General features: G+C 47.9%; 1 protein-coding gene across 2 annotated transcripts in view; it reads left to right on the forward strand.

Annotated features, from left to right (window-relative positions):
- Positions 1 to 21,230, forward strand: part of LOC141055903 (uncharacterized) — a 58,703-nt gene that overhangs the window by 22,514 nt on the left and 14,959 nt on the right. For both annotated transcript variants that reach the window (XM_073552620.1, XM_073552619.1), the window contains exons 3-6: positions 8,003 to 8,152; positions 8,282 to 8,461; positions 8,546 to 8,669; positions 8,753 to 8,850. In XM_073552620.1, coding sequence (XP_073408721.1) covers positions 8,075 to 8,152; positions 8,282 to 8,461; positions 8,546 to 8,669; positions 8,753 to 8,850 — 480 coding nt within the window. In that variant the 5' untranslated portion in view covers positions 8,003 to 8,074. The remainder of the gene's footprint in view (positions 1 to 8,002; positions 8,153 to 8,281; positions 8,462 to 8,545; positions 8,670 to 8,752; positions 8,851 to 21,230) is intronic.

Below are 21,230 nucleotides of genomic sequence, written 5' to 3' on the forward strand. Positions count from 1 at the left end.
GGGAAACGGGAAGGGGAATGCCGGGATGTTGTCCAAAAACTACGAAAAAGGGAGACTTGGAGGAGGCTTCACTGGGATGATTGTTGTAGGCGAATTCAGCCCATGGAAGAAGAGGGACCCAGTCATCCTGGTGGGCATTGGAAAAATGCCGGAGATAGGATGTTAGAGCTTGGTTGACTCGCTCTACTTGTCCGTTCGACGGAGGATGATAAGCTGAGGAGAAATCTAGAGTGATCTTCATCAATCCGCAGAGAGCTCACCAAAAACGGGAAGTGAACTCAACTCATCAGTCCGAGACAACATGCTGAGGAAAGCCATGGAGTCGGAAGATGTGGAGCAAGAAAATCTTCGCCAACTCAGGGGCAGTAGGAAGACTTGGTAAAGGAACGAAGTGGGCCATTTTGGAAAACCGATCTACGACCACCAAGATCACAGAGCATTTAGAGGAAGGAGGTAAATCGGTGATAAAGTCCATAGCAATGTGGGTCCATGGGGCCGAAGGCACAGGCAACGGGTGTAGGAGACCTGAAGGACATTGTCTAGGGACTTTGTTTCTGGCACAGGAGGGACGGGAGGCGATGAATTCCAGCACATCTCGGTGAAGTGAGGGCCACCAATAATGGCGGGAGACAAGATAGAGGGTCTTCTTGGTTCCAGCATGCCCGGAAAACTTCGAGGAATGACTCCAATGTAAGACTTTCAGTCTGTCCCCACTTGGAACAAAGGTTTTACCCGGTGGTGGAGTGAATAGGCTTAGTGGAGCCACGGTAAGAATTTTGGCCGGGTTGATAATATGCGTAGGTCCATCTTCGCTGTCCATAGGCAAAAATGACCGGGATAGGGCGTCAGCCTTAATGTTCTTATTCCCTGGTCGGAAGTGGAGTTCAAAATCGAAACGCCCAAAGAACAAAGACCACCTGGCCTGCCGTGGGTTGAGCCTTTGGGTGGACTGAATATACTCCAAATTTTTATGATCCGTGAATATGATGAACGGATGGACGTCCCCTTCGAGGAGATGGCGCCACTCCTTGAGGGCTAGCTTTATTGCTAGCAGCTCTCTATCTCCAATGGAATAATTTCGTTCAGGGGCGGAGAAGGCTTTAGAAAAGAATCCGCAGGTGACTAGGCGACCAGAGGAGGATTTCTGCAGAAGGACTGCTCCTGCTCCAACTGAAGATGCGTCCACCTCGAGGACGAACGGCCTATTGGCATCAGGACGGTGGAGCACAGGAGATTTTGCGAATTCTTGTTTCAGAGCCTCGAAAGCGACCTCAGCGTCCATGGGCCAGTGGTTAGGATTGACCCCCTTGCGGACGAGAGCAGAAATTGGGTTAGTCAGAGTAGAGAAATGGGGAATAAATTGCCTATAATAATTGGCAAATCCCAAAAAACGCTGGATCGCTTTCACTCCAAGGGGACGTGGCCAATCAAGGACAGCAGAGACCTTCTCAGGATCCATTTCTAACCAAGAAAGGGCAACAAAGATTGCTCAAAGATTCATTTCTCCAACTTGACAAAGAGGTGATTCTCCCTGAGGCGTTGGAGGACTTGGCGGACGTCTCGGCGATGAGTGGACAGGTCTGGAGAGAAGATCAAGATGTTGTCTAAGTAGAATACGACACAGGAGTATAGGAGATCTCGGAAGATATCGTTAATGAGCTCCTGGAAAACCGCAGGCGCGTTGCAGAGGCCAAACGGCATGACTAAATACTCATAGTGGCCGTCTCGTGTGTTGAATGCGGTGTTCCACTCATCTCCTGAACGTATGCGAACAAGGTTATAGGCTCCTCGCAGATCGACCTTGGTAAAGACTCTTGCTCCCCTCAAGCGGTCAAAAAGCTCAGAGATAAGTGGCAGTGGATATTTGTTCTTCACCGTGATACGGTTTAGGCCACAATAGTCAATACACGGACGAAGGGACCCATCCTTTTTTACAAAGAAGAAGCCTGCTCCAGCAGAGTAGGAAGATTTCCGAATGAAGCCTCGGGCTAGGTTGTCTTGGACATATTCGGACATGGCCTGGGACTCCGCCAGGGAGAGAGGGTAAATCCTTCCATGAGGAGGCGTGGTACCAGGGACGAGCTCAGTGGGGCAATCGTAGGGACGGTGTGGAGGAAGGACTTCAGCTTCTTTCTTGTCGAAGACATCTGAGAAGGAACTGTACGCAGACGGCAGACCAGAGAGGACAGGGAGAGGACGGGAAATACCTACAGGACGCACCGACAGCAGACACCGAGCCCGACAGAACTCCCCCCCCCCCCCCCCCCCCAGCGCAAAACATTGCCATTATGCCAATCCAAGGTAGGCTCGTGGAGCCGCAGCCAAGGAAGGCCGAGAAGGACGGAATGAGAGATACCAGCCAAGACATAGAGCGTAATTCTCTCCTTGTGCAGGGCCTCCATCTGCAACTCTACTTCTTGTGTTACTAACGTAACGGTCTCTAGCAAAGGTCTGCCATCCATGGACGCGAGGACCTGAGGATTTTCAAGGGTCCTAACGGGGACTGACAATTTGGTGACCTCATCGAGCCTAATAAAATTTCCAGTGGCACCCGAATCCACATAGGCCGCCAAAGAAACTCGCTTACCACCGACATGCAGGAATACAGACAAAGTGAGGGATTGAGAGGTATCACACGCACCTAGGGAGGCCTCTCTTACCTGACCTAGGCGGAGAAGTTTTCCGGACGTTCCGGACAGGAGCGAAGCAAATGGGACCCACTGCCGCAATAGAAACAGAGGCCCTGGGTACTTCTTTCCCTACGGCACTGTTCTGAGAGCTTCATACGGTCCACTTGCATCGGCTCCAGTGCGGGGGCAGAAGTAGAAGCCCTGGGTCGAGGACTGGGTGGTCTGCGAGCAGATGGCATTGGGCGAGAAAGTCTTCTCTCACGGGCCCGTTCTTGGAACCGGAGATCAATCCGGGTGGCCAGAGAAATTAGATCCTCCAGAGCGGTGGGGGTGTCGCAACCAGCAAGCTCGTCCTTTATACGACCCAAAAGACCCCGACAAAAGGCTCCTACCAACGCCTCATTGTTCCAACCTAAGTCGGACGACAGAGTCCGAAACTGGATGGCATACTGGCCCACGGTTTGCGAACCCTGACAAAGACTGAACAGGGACTCCGTAGTGGAGGCTAGACGACCTGGTTCGTCGAACACCCGCCGAAAGGTGTCCAGAAAACGGCCAGCTGGGTAACCACGGGATCATCACGCTCCCAAAAGGGATTTACCCACGCCAAAGCGTCCCCCTCTAAATGAGAAATTATGAAGGCCACCTTAGCCCGGTCAGTGGGGTATTGTTGGGGCAACAATTCAAAATGGAGATGACACTGGTTCAGGAAACCCCGATGCAGTTTGGCGTCACCGTTATACCGGGGCAGTTTGGCCAAGCGCGGTGGAGGGTGAGAAACCGCGACGGGAGAAGACGCCGAGGTAGCCGACTGCAAGGAGAGAAATTGAGCGTCCACTGAAGCCATGTAGCTAAGAATTTGCGTCTGGGTGTCTCGCTGCTGGGCCAGCTCCTGTTGTAAGCCCTCCAGCTGAGAAGCGTTCCCCAGATCAGAGGATTGGAGGGCAGAAAGGCGCGAGTCCATAGATTTCATAAAGGACATTATGCGCATTTGATTCTCCCGTAGAAACACTAACTTTCTGAGCAGCTGCGGCTCCAGCGGGATCCATGGCCTGATTATGCAGTTACGGTGTGGGAATACGGTGGAACCTAGAAGTGGACCCTCTGGGTCACGGCTCCAGAGCCCCCGAGGGCAAGCGGGCCAGGTGGAACCACCCCCTATACAGGGAGCGGTAGGGGCAGGCCCACGAGAGATGGAACCGGAGCCAAAGGGGCGACCAGGGCTAGGTATCAGAGAGACAGTGGCGAGGAATACGGAACCCAGATGCACAGAGGACTTCAGGAACCAAGGAGCAATAGAGGCAAGTGGGACCAGGAGCACTGGAGACTAACGGAGGCTGGAGGCTGCAGGAGAGAGAGAGGAAGATGAGCACAGTACAGACAGGGGCTAAGAGAACACAGAGCGACCAGACAGGTAGTCGGGGGTGATGAGCCAGAGAGGCACACAGGACAAGACCGAGACACAGGGCAAGGCAGGAGGTGGACACGGAGCAGGGAGGCTACCGGAGGCAGCGCAGACAGAACAGAACGAGAGCACAGAGATACAGGGGCCTGAGGATAGGGTGAACGCTAACGCAGAGACAGCATCACTGCAGAAAATAATCAGGCGTCTTACCTGGCAGCGAGTACGCGATGAGGTGACGTTATCGTGCACCTGCTTTGTCAGAGGCAGAGGGGGATGATGAGAGAGGGAGCGTCAGCTGACTCTCTCTCCTCTATTATTGCTTTCTATGATGCCGATACAGTTGAATGCGGCCAGCACTGGGGGGACGTTGGCGCTGGGCCCCCCTGACTTTTGGCCCCATAGCGGCTGCATGGACTGGGGGAGCGGGGGCCCTGTTCTGTCAGACTTGATAGCGGGCAGTGTTAGCTGCAGTCTGCGGCTAACACTTCCCACTATTAAAGTGAAATGAATATTCACCCCTCTCCATGTGCATGGGGAAGGGTAAATATTAATTTCTCTTTAGCAGCAGGGACAGGGTTTTGCCGCAGCAGCTGGCTTCCTGTCACCCGCTGCTGCTCCTCTGGCACCGGGGGCCCCATAGCAGCTGAGTGGTGTGCCGCTATTAGCGACACGCCACTGGCTGGGGGCCCCTGGAGCAGCGGGGGCCCTAGGCAGCTGCTGGCCCTGTATGCTAGCAGGTTTCAATGCATGGGTCCACCCTGCACTCTGGGTTCACCGTGCAAGTCCGACCCTGCGTAAAGAAGCATCTCAGCCAGTGAGGTCCTGACAGATCAACTGGAAGCTGAGTGTACCTCTGAGGGGCAACACATCTCAGTCGGTATGGTCCCCACAGGGGATGATGGGTCTTCCCATAATGGTTTGCTGGACTGTTGTAGGTTGTAGCAAAAGTTATGTTCCGCCACATGTAACTGAAATGTTTCTGACTCTACATAATGCAGAAGAAGCATTCATAAAGTGATGTGCCTGCTGATTTATATGCTTCTTATCAAGTTCTTCCTATGTAGAGAAAAGTTTATTTTCTTCTCGCCATGACAGTACCCACTTGAGAGAGGGGATCCGCCCATAGGAACAGGAAACGTACAGATAAAAAAGGGGCGGTCCTCCTTGCCTCCTCAGTTGGTTTCCTGTTCTTATGGGAACCTCCAAAAAAAGAGGTTACTTGGTCCTTTTTGCAGCTGCCTGTGCAGTCTCTGCGGGAATGGCAGGGTCTCTGGCACCAGAAGCAGCGTCGGGGGAGCCCTGCCTGTCAGACTTCCCCCTTGTCTAGCGATGAATGGCGTGAGGCCAGGGTCCGGGAGAGGCCGCCCTGGCTCACATGGCACATGGTGCGGTCTGGAACAGCCGACACTCATCCTGGGGGGACAGGGTGCGGGCATTAGCTGTACTTCCGGGTTTCGATCCCCGTGAATGCGCAATGGCCAGTTAGCATTCCTGAACCAGAAGTGCTAAGGATTCACGTCTGCGGATCCAGGGAAGGTGTATCTCGGCGTGGAGAGCTGGATGGGCGGATGGTATGTATAAAATCCGGCGGCGGCGTGCTGCTGTAGTGCCCACAAGGTGTCCTCTCCAGGAGATTCCGAGGTGCACCCACAGGTGGTGGAAGTGCAGATCCACAGCAAGTCCAAGAGCAGAAGTGGGCACTCCCGAGAGGGTGACTCCACTGAGAAGAGTGTATGGAGCAAGAAATCTGTGCCACCTACAGCTCATGCTGTACCTCCGCCTCCAGTCTCTAGCTCCTCTTCCTATAGTGACCAGGTTAGGTCCGCTTGTTCTTATTCAACATCATCATCTGATGAGGAAGGAAGATCCTGTTTCCCCAGAGAGAGCATTGACAACCTGGTAAAATCAGAAATACCATGGGGATTTCAGATGCAAAAGAGGCCAGGACTACGCAGGAGATCATGTTTGCGGGCCTCTCGCAAAAAAAGAGATGAGCATTTCCAGTCATCACAGCGGTGAAGGATTTGGTCAGGAAGGAGTGGGACAAGCCGGGGCATGGAACTTGAGAGGCAGCTGTTGAAGTTAAGGGGGTTTTCTGACAACCTGATTAACACTCTTCTTCAAAGTAGAAAGGAATCCACAAATAAGATATACAGTAGGGTGTAGTGCAAATTCCTTGATTTCCATACTGGCCCCTTCTCTAATGAGGTACCAATTTCTGCAATCCTTGAGTTTCTGCAGCGGGGTCGGGAGTTGGGCCTTTCGGTTAGCACATTAAAGGTTCAGATATCAGTTTTGGGAGCCCTATATAGTTATAATATTGCCAGTCATAAATTCGTTTCACGGTTTATTCCAGCATGTGAGCATAGCGACACTGTACACATTGCTCATTTACCTCCTTGGGACCTAAACCTGGTCCTTGATGCCCTGACAGGTCCTCCATTTGAACCTTTAGAGTCTGTTTCTTTAAAATACATATACCGTATATATTTGTGTATAAGCCGACCCCCCCCCCAATTTTGACACAAAAAACTGGGAAAACTTATGGACTCGCATATAAGCCTAGGGTGGAAAATGCAGCAGCTACTGGTAAATTTCAAAAAATAAAAATAGATACCAATAAAAGTAAAATTAATTGAGACATCAGTAGGTTAAATGTTTTTGAATATCCATATTGAATCAGGAGCCCATATTATGCTCCATACAGTTCATGATGGCCCCATAAGATGCTCCATACAAAATACACCCCATATAATGCTCCATAAAGTTAATGATGGCCCCATAAGATGTTCCATAGAATAATATGCCCCATATGCTGCTTCATAAAGTTATGGCCTCATAAGATGCTCCATAGAATATGCCCCATATGCTGCTCCATAAAGGTTATGGCCCCATAAGATGCTCCATAGATTGTCCCCATATGCTGCTCTATAGAATATGCCCCATATGCTGCCCCATAAGATGCTCCATAGATTATGCTCCCATATGCTGCCTCCATAAGATGCTCCATAGATTATGCCCCATATGCTGCTGCTGCAAATAAAAAAAAAAAAGACATACTCACCTCTCCGTCGCTGGGGGCCAGGTGCCAGGGTCGCCACTGGCTCATTATCCGGCACCTGAGATATTCACCTGTCCTCATTCCATCGCTGCTTGCCGCTGTCTGCTGCGTCCTCTGTCAGTGACGTTCAGGCAGCAGAGGGTGCGGCGCGCATTAACCACGTCATCGCGTTTCCAACAGCATGGGAAATTGATTGTCAATCATTGTTGCTTCCTAAGTGGACAGTTTGATTTCACAGAAGTTTGATCCACTTGGAATTATATTCTGTTGTTTAAGTGTTCCCTTTATTTTTTTGAGCAGTGTATAAAAACCTAAGTCCAGAAATAAACCCCATAAATCACTGTACATGGAGAACTTGGTATCAGATCATTTCTGTGGATGGTGTTTGTGCAAACAAAATTTTTTTTATATAAGCCTCAAACTTCTGTGTGTGAATCAGTCATGAGATCTAACGTGATAGAAGATTACAGTGCGGGGAAGACGGGAAACATTCATATGGACCGGCCGATGGTGATGGAATAAGTGATGGACTCTGGCCAAATATGTTTCTAGAGCCGTAGTAGAAGATGAAGATGTCGTCGTCCTCATCATGAAGTAGTTATTTCTCCTGTCACGTGTAATGAATATCTCCTGCAGTATTGCTAATGCCGATTCCAGTGTCGGTAAATGAGACGAGAATTAGTGTTATGGAAGATGAGTCTATGAGGAACGTATTCAGCTGCCGACTCCGAGGAAGAAACTGCTTGTTGTCTATGGCCTATAATATATAGGTTTTATTAGTAGATGTAAAGAAGAAAACTAAATACTGTAAAATAGTAAGTCTCATACGTTTCCCTTATTATCTCTAGTAATTGTATTATTACACAGGATTTTTATGATGTTACATCGGCTCATCTTCTCATTCAGGTCTCTACAATATCAGATCCTCTCATTGAAGATCTTCTATATAAGAGAGTTTTCCTGATATACCCATCAAAGATGGATATGGACAGAGACAAGATGGCGGAGAGGATAATACAGTTCACCCTAGAGATAATCTTCCTGCTTACTGGAGAGGTGAGAGATTATGATGACGTCACATTACATCATTCTTATCTATGGGAATAACAGATGGACAGAACTGGAGAGGTGAGGACTCTGGAAATGTCTGTAGTGAGATTTACTAATGTGTCTCTCCATAACCAGGATTACATAGTAGTGAAGAAGACCTCTAGTGAGCGCTGTCAGGACCCTGTGTCTGAGGGATGGGAAAGACCCCTAAGACCAATCACAGCTCCTACACCTCACCCCCTGATACATAAGGACATCAATGACCAGAAGATCCTAGAACTCACCTACAAGATGATTGAACTGCTGACTGGAGAGGTGACACTGCTGGGAAAGCTGGGACATTATACAGTAATGCTATTTAAGGGATTGGAGGGATGACTTTATCATTGTATGTGTTAGTTTCCTATAAGGTGTCAGGATGTCGCTGTGTATTTCTCGACGATGGAGTGGGAGTATTTAGAAGGACACAAAGATGTGTACAAGGACGTCATGATGGAGGTTCCCCAGCCCCTCACATCAACAGGTAATAGACAGGACTAAATACACATGGATTATAATTATATATATCTAAAGAATGAATTCAGTCCCTGTATGTGTTTCCTCCAGATCTATCCAGTAAGAGGACAACACCAGAGAGATGTCCTCATCCTCTTCTTCCACAGGACTGTAAACAAGAAGATACCAATGTTTCTCAAGATCATCAGGTAGATGTAGAGAAGCTGTCATGAGTAGAGATGAGCGAACCTTTCACCGAACGGACCTCAGTTCGCAGAACAGTTTGCTGTACGTACTCAAACTCCAATAGATTCAATGGGAGACAAAAATACATGCATAAACAACACCGTAAGGGGTGCCAAAAAGCTTCCCAAACAGCTAAAATTAGGGGCAGACGCTAGGAAAAGTGGGATTAATTGACTCACAGTAGGAATTTGCAAATGGCACAGCAGCAGTCAGCCATGGGCCATTCATGAGGTATCAGGGTCTGGCACAGAATTACAGCATGGAATTGAAGTTTTAATGAGGACCTGTTGGATAAGAGAGCAGTGTAATCCTTCTTAACTGGGAGACCTCACACCTCATGCAACATCTCCAATTTTTTTCTTATGGCACAAACATCAGTTTTATAGACCACTATTGCTAGTAAAATTTTAGGAAAGTAACATACGTAGTTGACTGAAAGTAAGTGCAGGCCTGTCTGTCTGGGAGACCTACTAACACAAGCAACCCACCAGATGGAGACCCACCTTGGAGTCTTCGCATTTCAAAAAATAATTGTCACACAGCACGAAAGTGGCATCAATTTCCAAAGAGTAGAAATAGTATAATGGGTCTCTGACACACTTTCAACCACAGGCAACTCACCTTATGGAGACCTAACTTGGAATCTCCACATTTCAAAAAGTTGTTTGTAACATCAGCAGCAATAGCAACAGCAGGCACAGAAGACAGCGCAGAGATGGCATAGACTGCAATAACACGAAATCAATGTACGACAGCAAAAATGACACCATCGCCTAGTCTTCCCAACCTGCAACTGGGATTCAGAAGTCATCGGAGATCGATGACTTTTTCATTTAAATGAAAGTTAGGCAGTCGACAGTTTGAGGGGACAGACGGATGCGCTTATCCGTCAGTACACCACCAGCAGCACTAAAGACACGTTCTGAGAGAGCGCTGGCTGCCAAGCATGACAAAACCTCCAAGGTGTGACAGTCAAGCGCAGGCCACTATTCTATTTTTGTAGACAAAATGTAAAAGATTCCAATCCCCCTGATGGCATTCATATTGAGGTCCAGATACTCCTGCACCATCCTCTCCAGTCATTCACAACGTGTCAGACTTGTACGTTGTTCTGCTAGTGCAGGGGTTGCTCTAAAAAATGTGTTAAATAACTCACAGAAAGTGCTTATGCCATTTACAGTGCTGCTGCTGATGCTAATGTTTTCGGTATGACTCATTGAAGGTTCTCGGGATTAGGTCTAGAACTGCGATGCACACTGTGTGCCTCACTGCTGTCTTTAGCAAAGTGTGAAAAGAGAATGTGTTTCGACATGTTTTGACCATTCAGGTCTTATTTTAATTCCATGAAAATCTACGCTGGAGATCATTCTCTTTTCAGACTTTGCTATGGATAACATCTCTAATTAGGGCGGCTCCGTGCATGGATAAACATTGGATTTCTTATGAGACTGGTGAGCTGACTTTTTTTCCTACTTTTTCCCCTACCCTCCACGAATATTTTACTGCTGTCTTGGGGAAAACCCCTCTTAAGATTGTCTACAAGCGTATTTCATTACTCGAGCAAGCGCGCATCCTTTTGCAGGGGGGAAAGCATCTGGCTAAATTTACTCTTGTACCGTGAATCTAACAGAATGGCAACCCAGTAATCAGCACTATTTCTAACCCTTAAGAATACAGGCATCGTGTTGAATATAACACAGCAAGAAGGCGCTTTTGTGTCGCTTCCCTGAGGTCCACACTCAAAGTTGCTTCCTCCGTCCCCTCTCGCCAACCATGGAAAAGAGAGCGTATCCTCATTATCCTCTTCATCTCCTGACTGTTGCACGTCCATCAACTCATCCTCCTCAATTTGTTCCTCTGTTTCTGCATCTTCACTAACAGTTTGGTAGCATGAGACCCCTTGATTGCTGTAAACAGCCCTTCCATGGCACCTGCCTGTGTGACATTTGATTTGAGATATTGTTATCCCTTCCGCATCCTCTTCTGCTTCCAACTCTTCCTCTGGGACCATCACCTCCTCATCCAGACTATTTAAAGTGTGTTCGGAATAGTGATGCTGAAAATGGCATCGTCAGTGCTAACCATCTTCGTAGAAATTTCAAAACTGTGCAGAAGGGTGCAGGGGTCCTTCAGCTGTGCCCACTCCACAAGCGTGATTTGCACCATGTCTGGACTGCATTGGCCCAGGCTATGCAAAAGGACTTACTGCACCAGGGCTTGTCACTGCTGCCACAGCCATTGCAACATATGTAGTGTGGAATTCCACAGTGTCAGACCATCGCTAATCAAATGGTTAACCAGTAAGCCGAAAGACCTCTGTAGCTATGTAAGTTGTTGACCTGCGGGGTGCAGTCGTCGTAAGTGAGCACACAGTGACCGTGCTTTCTGCAGTATTGCATCCAGGCTGGGATAGTGGTGGAGAAATTGCTGTACCATCAGGTTGAGGATGTGTGCCATGCAAGGCACATGTGTGAGCTTTCCACGGCGTAGGACCGCCACCAGGTTTGCACCGTTATCGCAAACGGCCTTCCCTCACTACAGGTTTAGTGGAGACAGCCATTGCTCTAACTCAGTTTGTATACCTGTCCACAACTCTTGAGCTGTGTGACTGTGATCTCTTAGGCATATTAATTTAAATACTGCCTGATTTCGTTGAGCCATTGCTCCGCACTACAGAGGTGGGGAAGATTCTATCTGCACTGTTGGAATACGTGTCTGTTTAAGGGAGAGATTGAGGGCACAGGTAGAGGCCCTAGAGGAGGTGGCGGAGGCAGAAGCAGTGGAGGAAATGTTAGAACAGATACAGAGGTCTGTCCCGCAAGCCTTGGGGATTCAAAGACTTGTGGAGCAGCCCCTTGAACGCAAGCTCCCACAGCCACCAGAGTCACCCAGTGCCCAGTCAGCGAGATGTAACCCCCGTGTCATGTTTCTTGTCAAGGTGTCAGTGATGAAATGCACTCTGGCAGATATAGATTTTTTTTCAGGGAAAGGGTGATGTTGTCGGCAACATGCTAGTGTAGCGCAGGCACAGCTTTTTTTGAGAAGTCATGGTGACTGGTACTGGGGGATTGTGACGGACATCAAATTTTGTAAACCGTCTGTTTCCACCAGGCGGAAAGGCAGCATTTCCGTGGCCAACATATTGGAGATGGTGGAGTTCAAGCTCTTAGCTTTGTCATGTGTAGGAGGAAACATTCTTTTACGTAACCACAACTGCAGGACCGAGAGCTGGCTGCTGTGCTGAGAGAGGGCGTAGTACAGAGAACAGGACAAACTTCTGGACTGTGAGTGAGGTGCAAGTGAAGTATCACGCTGCTGCAAATGCAGGTAGAAGCTAGCTCTACTAGGGGGCGAAAGAGTGGAGAGAGGTCCAGCACACAAATGACGCAGACCTTCTGTGCAGGAGCGAAGCTACCACCAGGTGGCAGCAGAGAAGTTAAACAAGCCAGGTCATATCCTAGATTGTAGCACAGTACCAAAGGAATAAGCAAACTCCGGGTCAGAGACAAGCCAGGGGATCAGTAACAGTCATGAGCGGATATGCCAGAGACAAAAGCAGGTCAGAGTCCAAGGTGATTTCAAGTACCAAGAAGTCCAGACACAAAGGGGACACACAGAGTGAGGACCAATAAACCTGGGACTTGGCTTAGCAGAAGGAACTTTCAGATGTATGCTCTTGGTAGACAGCCACACTTTATCTCCTACCAGGAAAATAGGTCCTACAGACCGTCGCTTATGAGCAAAATGTTTGTTTGCCCTGAGCCTCCCCAACGTTCTTCTGGACCTCCCTCCACCCCTCCCCCAACCGATGAACTGCCGAATCAGCCCCTGGATATCCTGAATCCAACCTGGAAAGTTCACTAAAATGGGGGTGAAAACCATAGTTAGAGAAGAATGGAGAGGTGCCAGTGGACTGATTGACCCGATTATTAAATACAAACTCAGCCACTGGCAACGAAGAACACCAATCATCCTGCTGAGACGTAGCAAGACACCGCAAAATCTGCTCAACTGACTGACTGGACCTCTCCGTCTGACCGTTGGTCTTGGGATGGTAGACCGATGAAAAGGACAAGCAAACACCCAATCTTTTACAAAATGCCCACCAAAATTTGGACACAAATTGCACCCCTCTATCAGAAACCACACTCAAAGGCATGCCATGCAACCACACAACATGCTTAACAAACAACTTAGATTGTGTTCCTGCATTAGTCAGTCCTGCCAAAGGTACAAAATGCACCTGTTTACTAAATCTGTCAAGCACTACCCAGATCACAGTTTTGCCATTGGAAGGATGGAGATCAGTGATAGTATCCATGGAGAAATGAGTCCAAGGTCTATCCGGAATTGGCAATGGCACCAATTCCCGGCCGATTATGGGAGCTCTTAGCACAGGTATCACAAGTAGACACAAACCTAATGACATCAGAGGTCATGGAGGACCACCAAAACAGTCTAGCACTAGCTCTTCGGGTGGCCGAGATCCCCGGCTGCCCACTGAGAGCAGAGTCTTGGAACTCTAGGAGAACCCTCCACGGGTACTGGACTGGGACAAAGAGCTTATTATCAGGCAAAGACAGAGGAGCAAGAGACAGAGCCTCCTGAATTTCATGCTCCAATTCAGAGGATACCCCAGCAACAACCACCCTGTGCTGAAGAATGGAGGAAGGAGGTTCGGGGAGTGATATCGGATCAAAACTGCGAGATAAGGCATCCACCTTGAAATTCTTGGAACCAGGCCAAAAGGTAATAGAAAAATGAAAACGTGAAAAAAAAAAAAAAAGCAACCACCTCGCCTGTCTAGGAGTTATCCGCTTGGCAGACTCAATGTAGGTGTAGAAATCGCATGAACGCAGTATGCAGCAATGCGCAGGAAGCAGAGCAAGAGTTAACAGTAGTGATGAGCGAGTATACTAATTGCTCGGGTTTTCCCGAGCATGCTCGGGTGTCCTCCGAGTATTTTGGCATGCTCGGAGATTTAGTTTTCGTCGTCTAATCTGCATGATTTGCGACTTGTAGACAGGCTGAATACATGTGGGAATTCCCTAACAAACAGGCATTCCACATATGTATTCAAGCTGTCTAGCAGTCGCAAATCATGCAGATGAGACGGCGAAATCTAAATCTCCAAGGAAGCGCAAAATACTCGGAGGACACCCGAGCATGCTCGGGAAAACCCAAGTAATGAATATACTCGCTCATCACTAGTTAGCAGGTTTATTTACAGGGGAAATACTCCACGCAGGTAGATAAAGAGTTAAACAGTATTAAAGGCACAGTACAATACAATGGTTCAAATCACGACAATTAGGTAGAACGAGTATCAGGAAGTCCTAACACTGCAGCTCCTGCTGCGCACTCAATAGCAACGGCGGGCGCAGTGCCTCCTCCTGGGTGGTACTGTAGTCATTGGTCCGTCTTCTGGCGGCAGTGGTGGGTCTCCGGTACATTCCACTGCCCCTTCTTGTCCATATACTGATGTGGCTATTAAAGGCACGGGTCACAGACCTGTACGAGCCCAACTTGGCTCCTAAAACTGTCTTAACTGACATAGTAAGGTCACAAAGGTCAGGACAACTATTGTGTGTCCACGTCATAGTGCAAGTGTCAGTCCTATATGTAGTCTCTCTCTTGGGCAGCACATGTGTGGTACTGACTGTCATGTCGTGTATGGCACCTGGTACTCTCTTGCTGTCACCGGACACATCTCGCATGTCTCTCTCCCTGGTCTCCGCTGTTGGCGGCGGGCGACGCTGGTCTGCTTGGCGCTGGTACTCCCGGCCGGAGCACTCCTCTCTGATTGCTGTGACACCCGGCTCGGCTCCTCATGGCTCTGCTCTGCACGGCTCTCTGCTGGCACGGCTTTGCTCTGCTGACATGGCTCTGCTCTTCACGGCTCTTTCTGTTGATAATGGGGGCTTCTTCTACAGTGGGGCAAAAAAGTATTTAGTCAGTCAGCAATAGTGCAAGTTCCACCACTTAAAAAGATGAGAGGCGTCTGTAATTTACATCATAGGTAGACCTCAACTATGGGAGACAAACAGAAAAAAAAATCCAGAAAATCACATTGTCTGTTTTTTTTTCATTTTATTTGCATATTATGGTGGAAAATAAGTATTTGGTCAGAAACAAAATTTCATCTCAATACTTTGTGATATATCCTTTGTTGGCAATGACAGAGGTCAAACGTTTTCTGTAAGTCTTCACAAGGTTGCCACACACTGTTGTTGGTATGTTGGCCCATTCCTCCATGCAGATCTCCTCTAGAGCAGTGATGTTTTTGGCTTTTCGCTTGGCAACACGGACTTTCAACTCCCTCCAAAGGTTTTCTATAGGGTTGAGATCTGGAGACTGGCTAGGCCACTCCAGGACCTTGAAATGCTTCTTACGAAGCCACTCCTTCGTTGCCCTGGCGGTGTGCTTTGGATCATTGTCATGTTGAAAGACCCAGCCACGTTTCATCTTCAATGCCCTTGCTGATGGAAGGAGGTTTGCACTCAAAATCTCACGATACATGGCCCCATTCATTCTTTCATGTACCCGGATCAGTCGTCCTGGCCCCTTTGCAGAGAAACAGCCCCAAAGCATGATGTTTCCACCACCATGCTTTACAGTAGGTATGGTGTTTGATGGATGCAACTCAGTATTCTTTTTCCTCCAAACACGACAAGTTGTGTTTCTACCAAACAGTTCCAGTTTGGTTTCATCAGACCATAGGACATTCTCCCAAAACTCCTCTGGATCATCCAAATTACCTCTCTAGCAAACTTCAGACGGGCCCGGACATGTACAGGCTTAAGCAGTGGGACACGTCTGGCACTGCAGGATCTGAGTCCATGGTGGCGTAGTGTGTTACTTATGGTAGGCCTTGTTACATTGGTCCCAGCTCTCTGCAGTTCATTCACTAGGTCCCCCCGCGTGGTTCTGGGATTTTTGCTCACCGTTCTTGTGATCATTCTGACCCCACGGGGTGGGATTTTGCGTGGAGCACCAGATCGAGGGAGATTATCAGTGGTCTTGTATGTCTTCAATTTTCTAATTATTGCTCCCACAGTTGATTTCTTCACTCCAAGCTGGTTGGCTATTGCAGATTCAGTCTTCCCAGCCTGGTGCAGGGCTACAATTTTGTTTCTGGTGTCCTTTGACAGCTCTTTGGTCTTCACCATAGTGGAGTTTGGAGTCAGACTGTTTGAGGGTGTGCACAGGTGTCTTTTTATACTGATAACAAGTTTAAACAAGTGCCATTACTACAGGTAATGAGTGGAGGAAAGAGGAGACTCTTAAAGAAGAAGTTACAGGTCTGTGAGAGCCAGAAATCTTGATTGCTTGTTTCTGACCAAATACTTATTTTCCACCATAATATGCAAATAAAATGAAAACAAAACAGACAATGTGATTTTCTGGATTTTTTTTTTTCTCAGTTTGTCTCCCATAGTTGAGGTCTACCTATGATGTAAATTACAGACGCCTCTCATCTTTTTAAGTGGTGGAACTTGCACTATTGCTGACTGACTAAATACTTTTTTGCCCCACTGTATATGGCTCATCACCAAGTCAGTCCTCTCAGGTGGGGGAAGCAGAGCGCGCCGCTCACCACTCTGTGCGCTGCTCTCTGCACTGCCCTCTGTACTGCTCTGTGCCGGCACCAGACCGCTCTCCTTTGCGTGCTTTTTCCTCTTACCCTTCCGACGCTACATGCCCTTTTCCAGCTCTCTCCGCCCTCCTGGGACAGCAGGAAGCTCCGCCTCACTCAGGCTTCCCCCAGGCAGCAGGGGAAGGTTCACCCCTCTCAGGCTTCCCCCCGGAAACAGAGGATGCAGCCTTTTTGGTTCCGGACCCGACATGCAGGTTCCCCGCGATCTCGTCGACCTCCTTACATAGGACAGGTTATTGTGGTTCGTAATCACCGTGATCCGATGAACTGCCCCCTCCAAGCGCCTCCATTCTTCAGCAGCCAATTTTATTGCCAATAACTCCCGGTTACCAACATCATAATTCCTCTCTGCAGAAGAAATCTTCCTGGAGAAAAAGGCACATGGTCTTAAATTCGTCAAAGGAACGGGTCCCTGAGACAATGCCCCCACTCCCACCTTCAATGCATCCACCTCTACGATGAATGGTTCTGACAGATTGGGCTGAACCAATACAGGAGCAGACATAAAACACTTTAATGTAATAAATGCTTCAACAGCCTGGGGTAACCAGACTTTGAGATCAGCCCCCTTGTGAGTGAGATCGGTGAGTGGCTTGACCACCTTAGAAAAACCCCTTGATGAATTTTCGGTAATAATTGGCAAAGCCCAGAAAACGCTGCAGACCCTTGAGGTCTCTGGGCTGCACCCAGTCAACAATGGCCTGTATCTTTCCGGGATCCATCCGAAACCCGTTTGCAGAAAGGATGAACCCCAGAAAGGAAAGCTCCTCAACACAAAACGAACATTTCTCGGGTTTAGCAGACAGAGAATTTCTCCATAACCTATGAAGAACAGCAAGTAAATGACCAATGTGGGATTCATTGTCGGGAGAGAAAACCAGGATATTGTCCAGGTATACAACCATAAAGCGCCCGATAAAATCAGAAAAAACATCAGTCATGAAGTTCTGAAACACTGCAGGCGTGTTTGTGAGCCCGAAGGGCATGACCAAATCTTCAAACAGACCCTCAGGGTTGAGAAATGCTGTTTTCCACTCGTCTCCTTCCCAAATGCGGATCAGGTTGTATGCTCCCCTGAGATTAAGTTTGGAAAATCACTTAGCCCCAGAAAATTGATTATAAAGATCTGGAATGAATGGGAGAGGGTAGGCATTTCTGTTGAGTTCATTCTCTGGTTCCCCTTCTGGACTCCCTCTGGTGGTGTCGGGAGGTGGTGCGGCTGGTTTGATCGGTGGAGATCTGCCACCTGAGAATGAGGATGATGATTGGATCTCAGGATTCTCAGATTGGATTTAAGACAGCCGATGCCCTATTCGGTTGCTGGTGATTCCTTCTGGCTTGTCAGCTCTTGGTTTTCAGCTCTGTTCCAGTCATCTAAAGCTAAGTTTTTCTGCTAATGTTCACACTTGATTTTGTTGGTCTATTCAGTTTTTGTGTGGTCTGCCAGGCCCGGCTGGGGGCTGAGCTGAATTTCCACTCTTATTTATCAGTATTTTGCCAATTGGCTTTTTGTCCCTTACTAGTTCGGTCTCTTTTTGCTCTGTCTCAGAATATTTCAGAGTGCTGATATAGTGGGAGAAGTCTAGTGACTTCAGGGTTAATTTTGCTATCAGAAGTGTTGGACATTATTTTTGTAGGGTTTTTTGCAGGTTGCAGACAGTGTCTTCCCTTTCCTTTCCTGTCTAGTTAGTTTGGGCCCCATCATTTGCTCAGCCTATTTTCCTGCCTGTGTTTGTGCCTTCATCTTGTTTCACCGTCAATACATGTGTGGGGGCTATCTATTCCTTTGGGGTCTGCTCTGGGGCAGTTAGTTTTCCCTTTTCTTGCTTTAAGCTTATGTAGTCCTCCGGCCGTGACGAGGCGTCTAGGAACATCGTAGGCACGCTCCACGGCTACTGCTAGTTGTGTGGTAAGATCAGGGATCTGCAATCTGCATAGTTACTAACCACTCTGGTTTTCTGTGGCTTAGCTTGTTTTGCCTTTTTCTCCTCGGTGACCGATTCATAACACATTTCTCACCGTAATTTTATTTAGTTCCTGGAAATCGAGGCAAGGGCGTAAACCACCATCTTTTTTCTTAACAAAAAAGAATCCAGCGACCACAGATGAGAGAGAGGGATGGATGTGGCCTTTACGTAGTCTATCAGAGATATAGTTTTTCTTAGCGGTATGTTCTGGGCCAGAAAGTTTGTACAAACGGGCTTGGGGCAATTTAGAACCCGGAATAAGATTATTTGTGCAATCCTAAGGACGATGTGGTGGCAAGACCTCAGCCTCTTTTTCAGAGAACATCTCAAAATCTTTCAGGTACTCCGGAATACCCTTGAGATTAATGGCAGACATAAACACAGTAGAAAGACAAGCCTTGGAACAATTAAGACCCCATTTAACAATATCATGAGATCCCCAGTCTAAAACAGGATTATGCCTCTGAAACCAGGGGAACCTCAACACCAGTCCCGCAGAAAAATTATTCATAACATAACATGAAATTTGTTCCTGGTGCAAGGAACCCACCTTGAGGAGGAACTCCTCAGAGACAAACTTAAGACACAGTTGGCTCAAAATGTTATTATCAATGGCAATGATATGGATGGGAGTCTCTAGCCTAACTGTCCCTAACTTTAACTTGAACACCAGAGTAGAGTCAATGAAGTTCATGGAAGATCCACAGTCCACAAATGCTGAAGTGGATGCGTAACCACCTCCATAGCACAGTTCCACTTTTAACAAAATATTTTGAAATTATGAAAATGGTACCTGAGAGTCTGGGTGACTTCCTTGACAATCATCCAGACTCGGAAGCTTGTTAATCAATGGACAAGAGGGGCAGTCATTCTTCCAATGTCCCAGATCTCGTCAAATAAAACATAATTTCCCATCACGTCGTCGCTTCCTCTCGTTCTCCTTGAGTTTGGTGGCACCAACCTCCATAGTCTCCGTAAACGGCATGACCTCTGACTTGGGTAATAACTGGAATCTTTCGATGGATAACTCTTTCCCGTAATCTTCGTTCCATACGAATGGCCTGGTTCATGGCCTCCTACAGGGAACTGCGTGGCGGATGGAGGGCCAGAGTAATCTTGAGATGATCCAAAAGTCCTCTCCTGAACTGAGCTCTCAAAGCCGAGTCATCCCAAGACACCTCAGTGGACCACCGTCTAAACTCAGAACAATACCGTTCAGCAGTGAGTTTACTCTGAGAGAGACCCAAGACCACGTCCTCTGCCATCCTGACCCTGTGTGGTTCGTCAAAAATAAGTCCTAGGACCATAAAGAACCTATCCACAGACACACGTTCAGGGGCAGTAGCAGTTAAAGAGAGAGCCCACGATTGAGGTCCCTCCCGAAGTAAGGAAATAATTATCCCCACCTGCTGACTCACATCTCCAGAAGATCGGGGTCTAAGAGAGAACAGCAGATTACAACTCTCCCTGAACGTACAGAACTTCTCCTTTTCTCAGAGAAGGTATCTGGGAGCCTGACCGTAGGTTCAGGAGAGTGCAGCGAAACATCAATAATGTCAGAGTGCTTACAAACAGATTGGGAAACAGAACCCTGAAAAGATTTAACCATCTCATAAACCTCCCTCTCCAGTTAGTTGTTAGAAGAAGCAAGAGCCCTATGTTCCACAGACAAATCCTGCATCATTTGGGTCAGATTTGACATCTGACCTGCAATAGTGTGCAGCGGATCCATAAGGAGCGAAGCAAAGAAAAAAAAAACTGTCAGTGGTCAGTTATAACATCATGCTGCTGCAAATGCAGGTAGAAGCTCCGCTAGGGGCGAAAGAGTGGAGAGAGGTCCAGCACACAGATGAAGCAGACCTGACGTGCACGAGCGAAACTACCACCAGGTGGCAGCAGAAATGTCAAACAAACCAGGTCAAATCCTAGACTGTAGTGCAGTATCAAAGAAATAAGCAAACTCCGGGTCAGAGACAAGCCAGGGGATTGGTAACGGTCAAGAGCAGATATGCCAGAGACAAGAGACAAAAGCAGGTCAGGGTCCAAGCCGAGTTTAAGTACCAAGAAGTCCAGACACAAAAGGGACACAGAGTCGGGATAGGGAGCAGGAAATAACACAGACACGGGTCAAGTCAAGAATAACTGCAGGACAAATCAGGGTGTAACAGAGTCAGCTGCTCACACCGTAGGCAGAACTATAACTGACATCGCCTGCAGGAAGCAGTGGCAATAAATAGCAAACCTGAACCCAGACAGAGGCTGAGAAATATTAACCCCTGAAATGACCAGACCGGGAACATCGAAAAACGACGCAAAACCTGGTCTGGATCATGACATGGAGATGTTATGGTGGACTGAGAAACATGTGTTTTGATAGGTGACACAAAAGCAGCAGTCATATTTACTTCCATAACAGCTGACCGGCTCAACTCTCACTCACACCGACTGTAGTGGGTATTCAATTGCAGTTTTTGCAGCCTGGGATCTGTGTGCAAACATTTGAAATGTTGTTGGAAGAGGAAGAATCAGCAGATGGGGTTGATGGGATGACCAGTGATTGGTGAGGCCTGCTAGTCTGCATTTTAGCGCAGTGAGATTCCCACACTAAGGCTTATTGATTGTGAATGTGCTGGTTCATGCTTGTAATTGTCAAATTATTGCAGTTTTAGCCTCTACTGAATTTTTGTTTTTGCAAATTTGACAGATAACATGTGTTGGG

This window comes from Dendrobates tinctorius, unplaced genomic scaffold, assembly GCF_039654945.1.
Source record: "Dendrobates tinctorius isolate UK_male_01 unplaced genomic scaffold, ASM3965494v1 ptg000192l, whole genome shotgun sequence".
In the NCBI taxonomy this organism is placed as follows: Eukaryota; Metazoa; Chordata; class Amphibia; order Anura; family Dendrobatidae; genus Dendrobates; species Dendrobates tinctorius.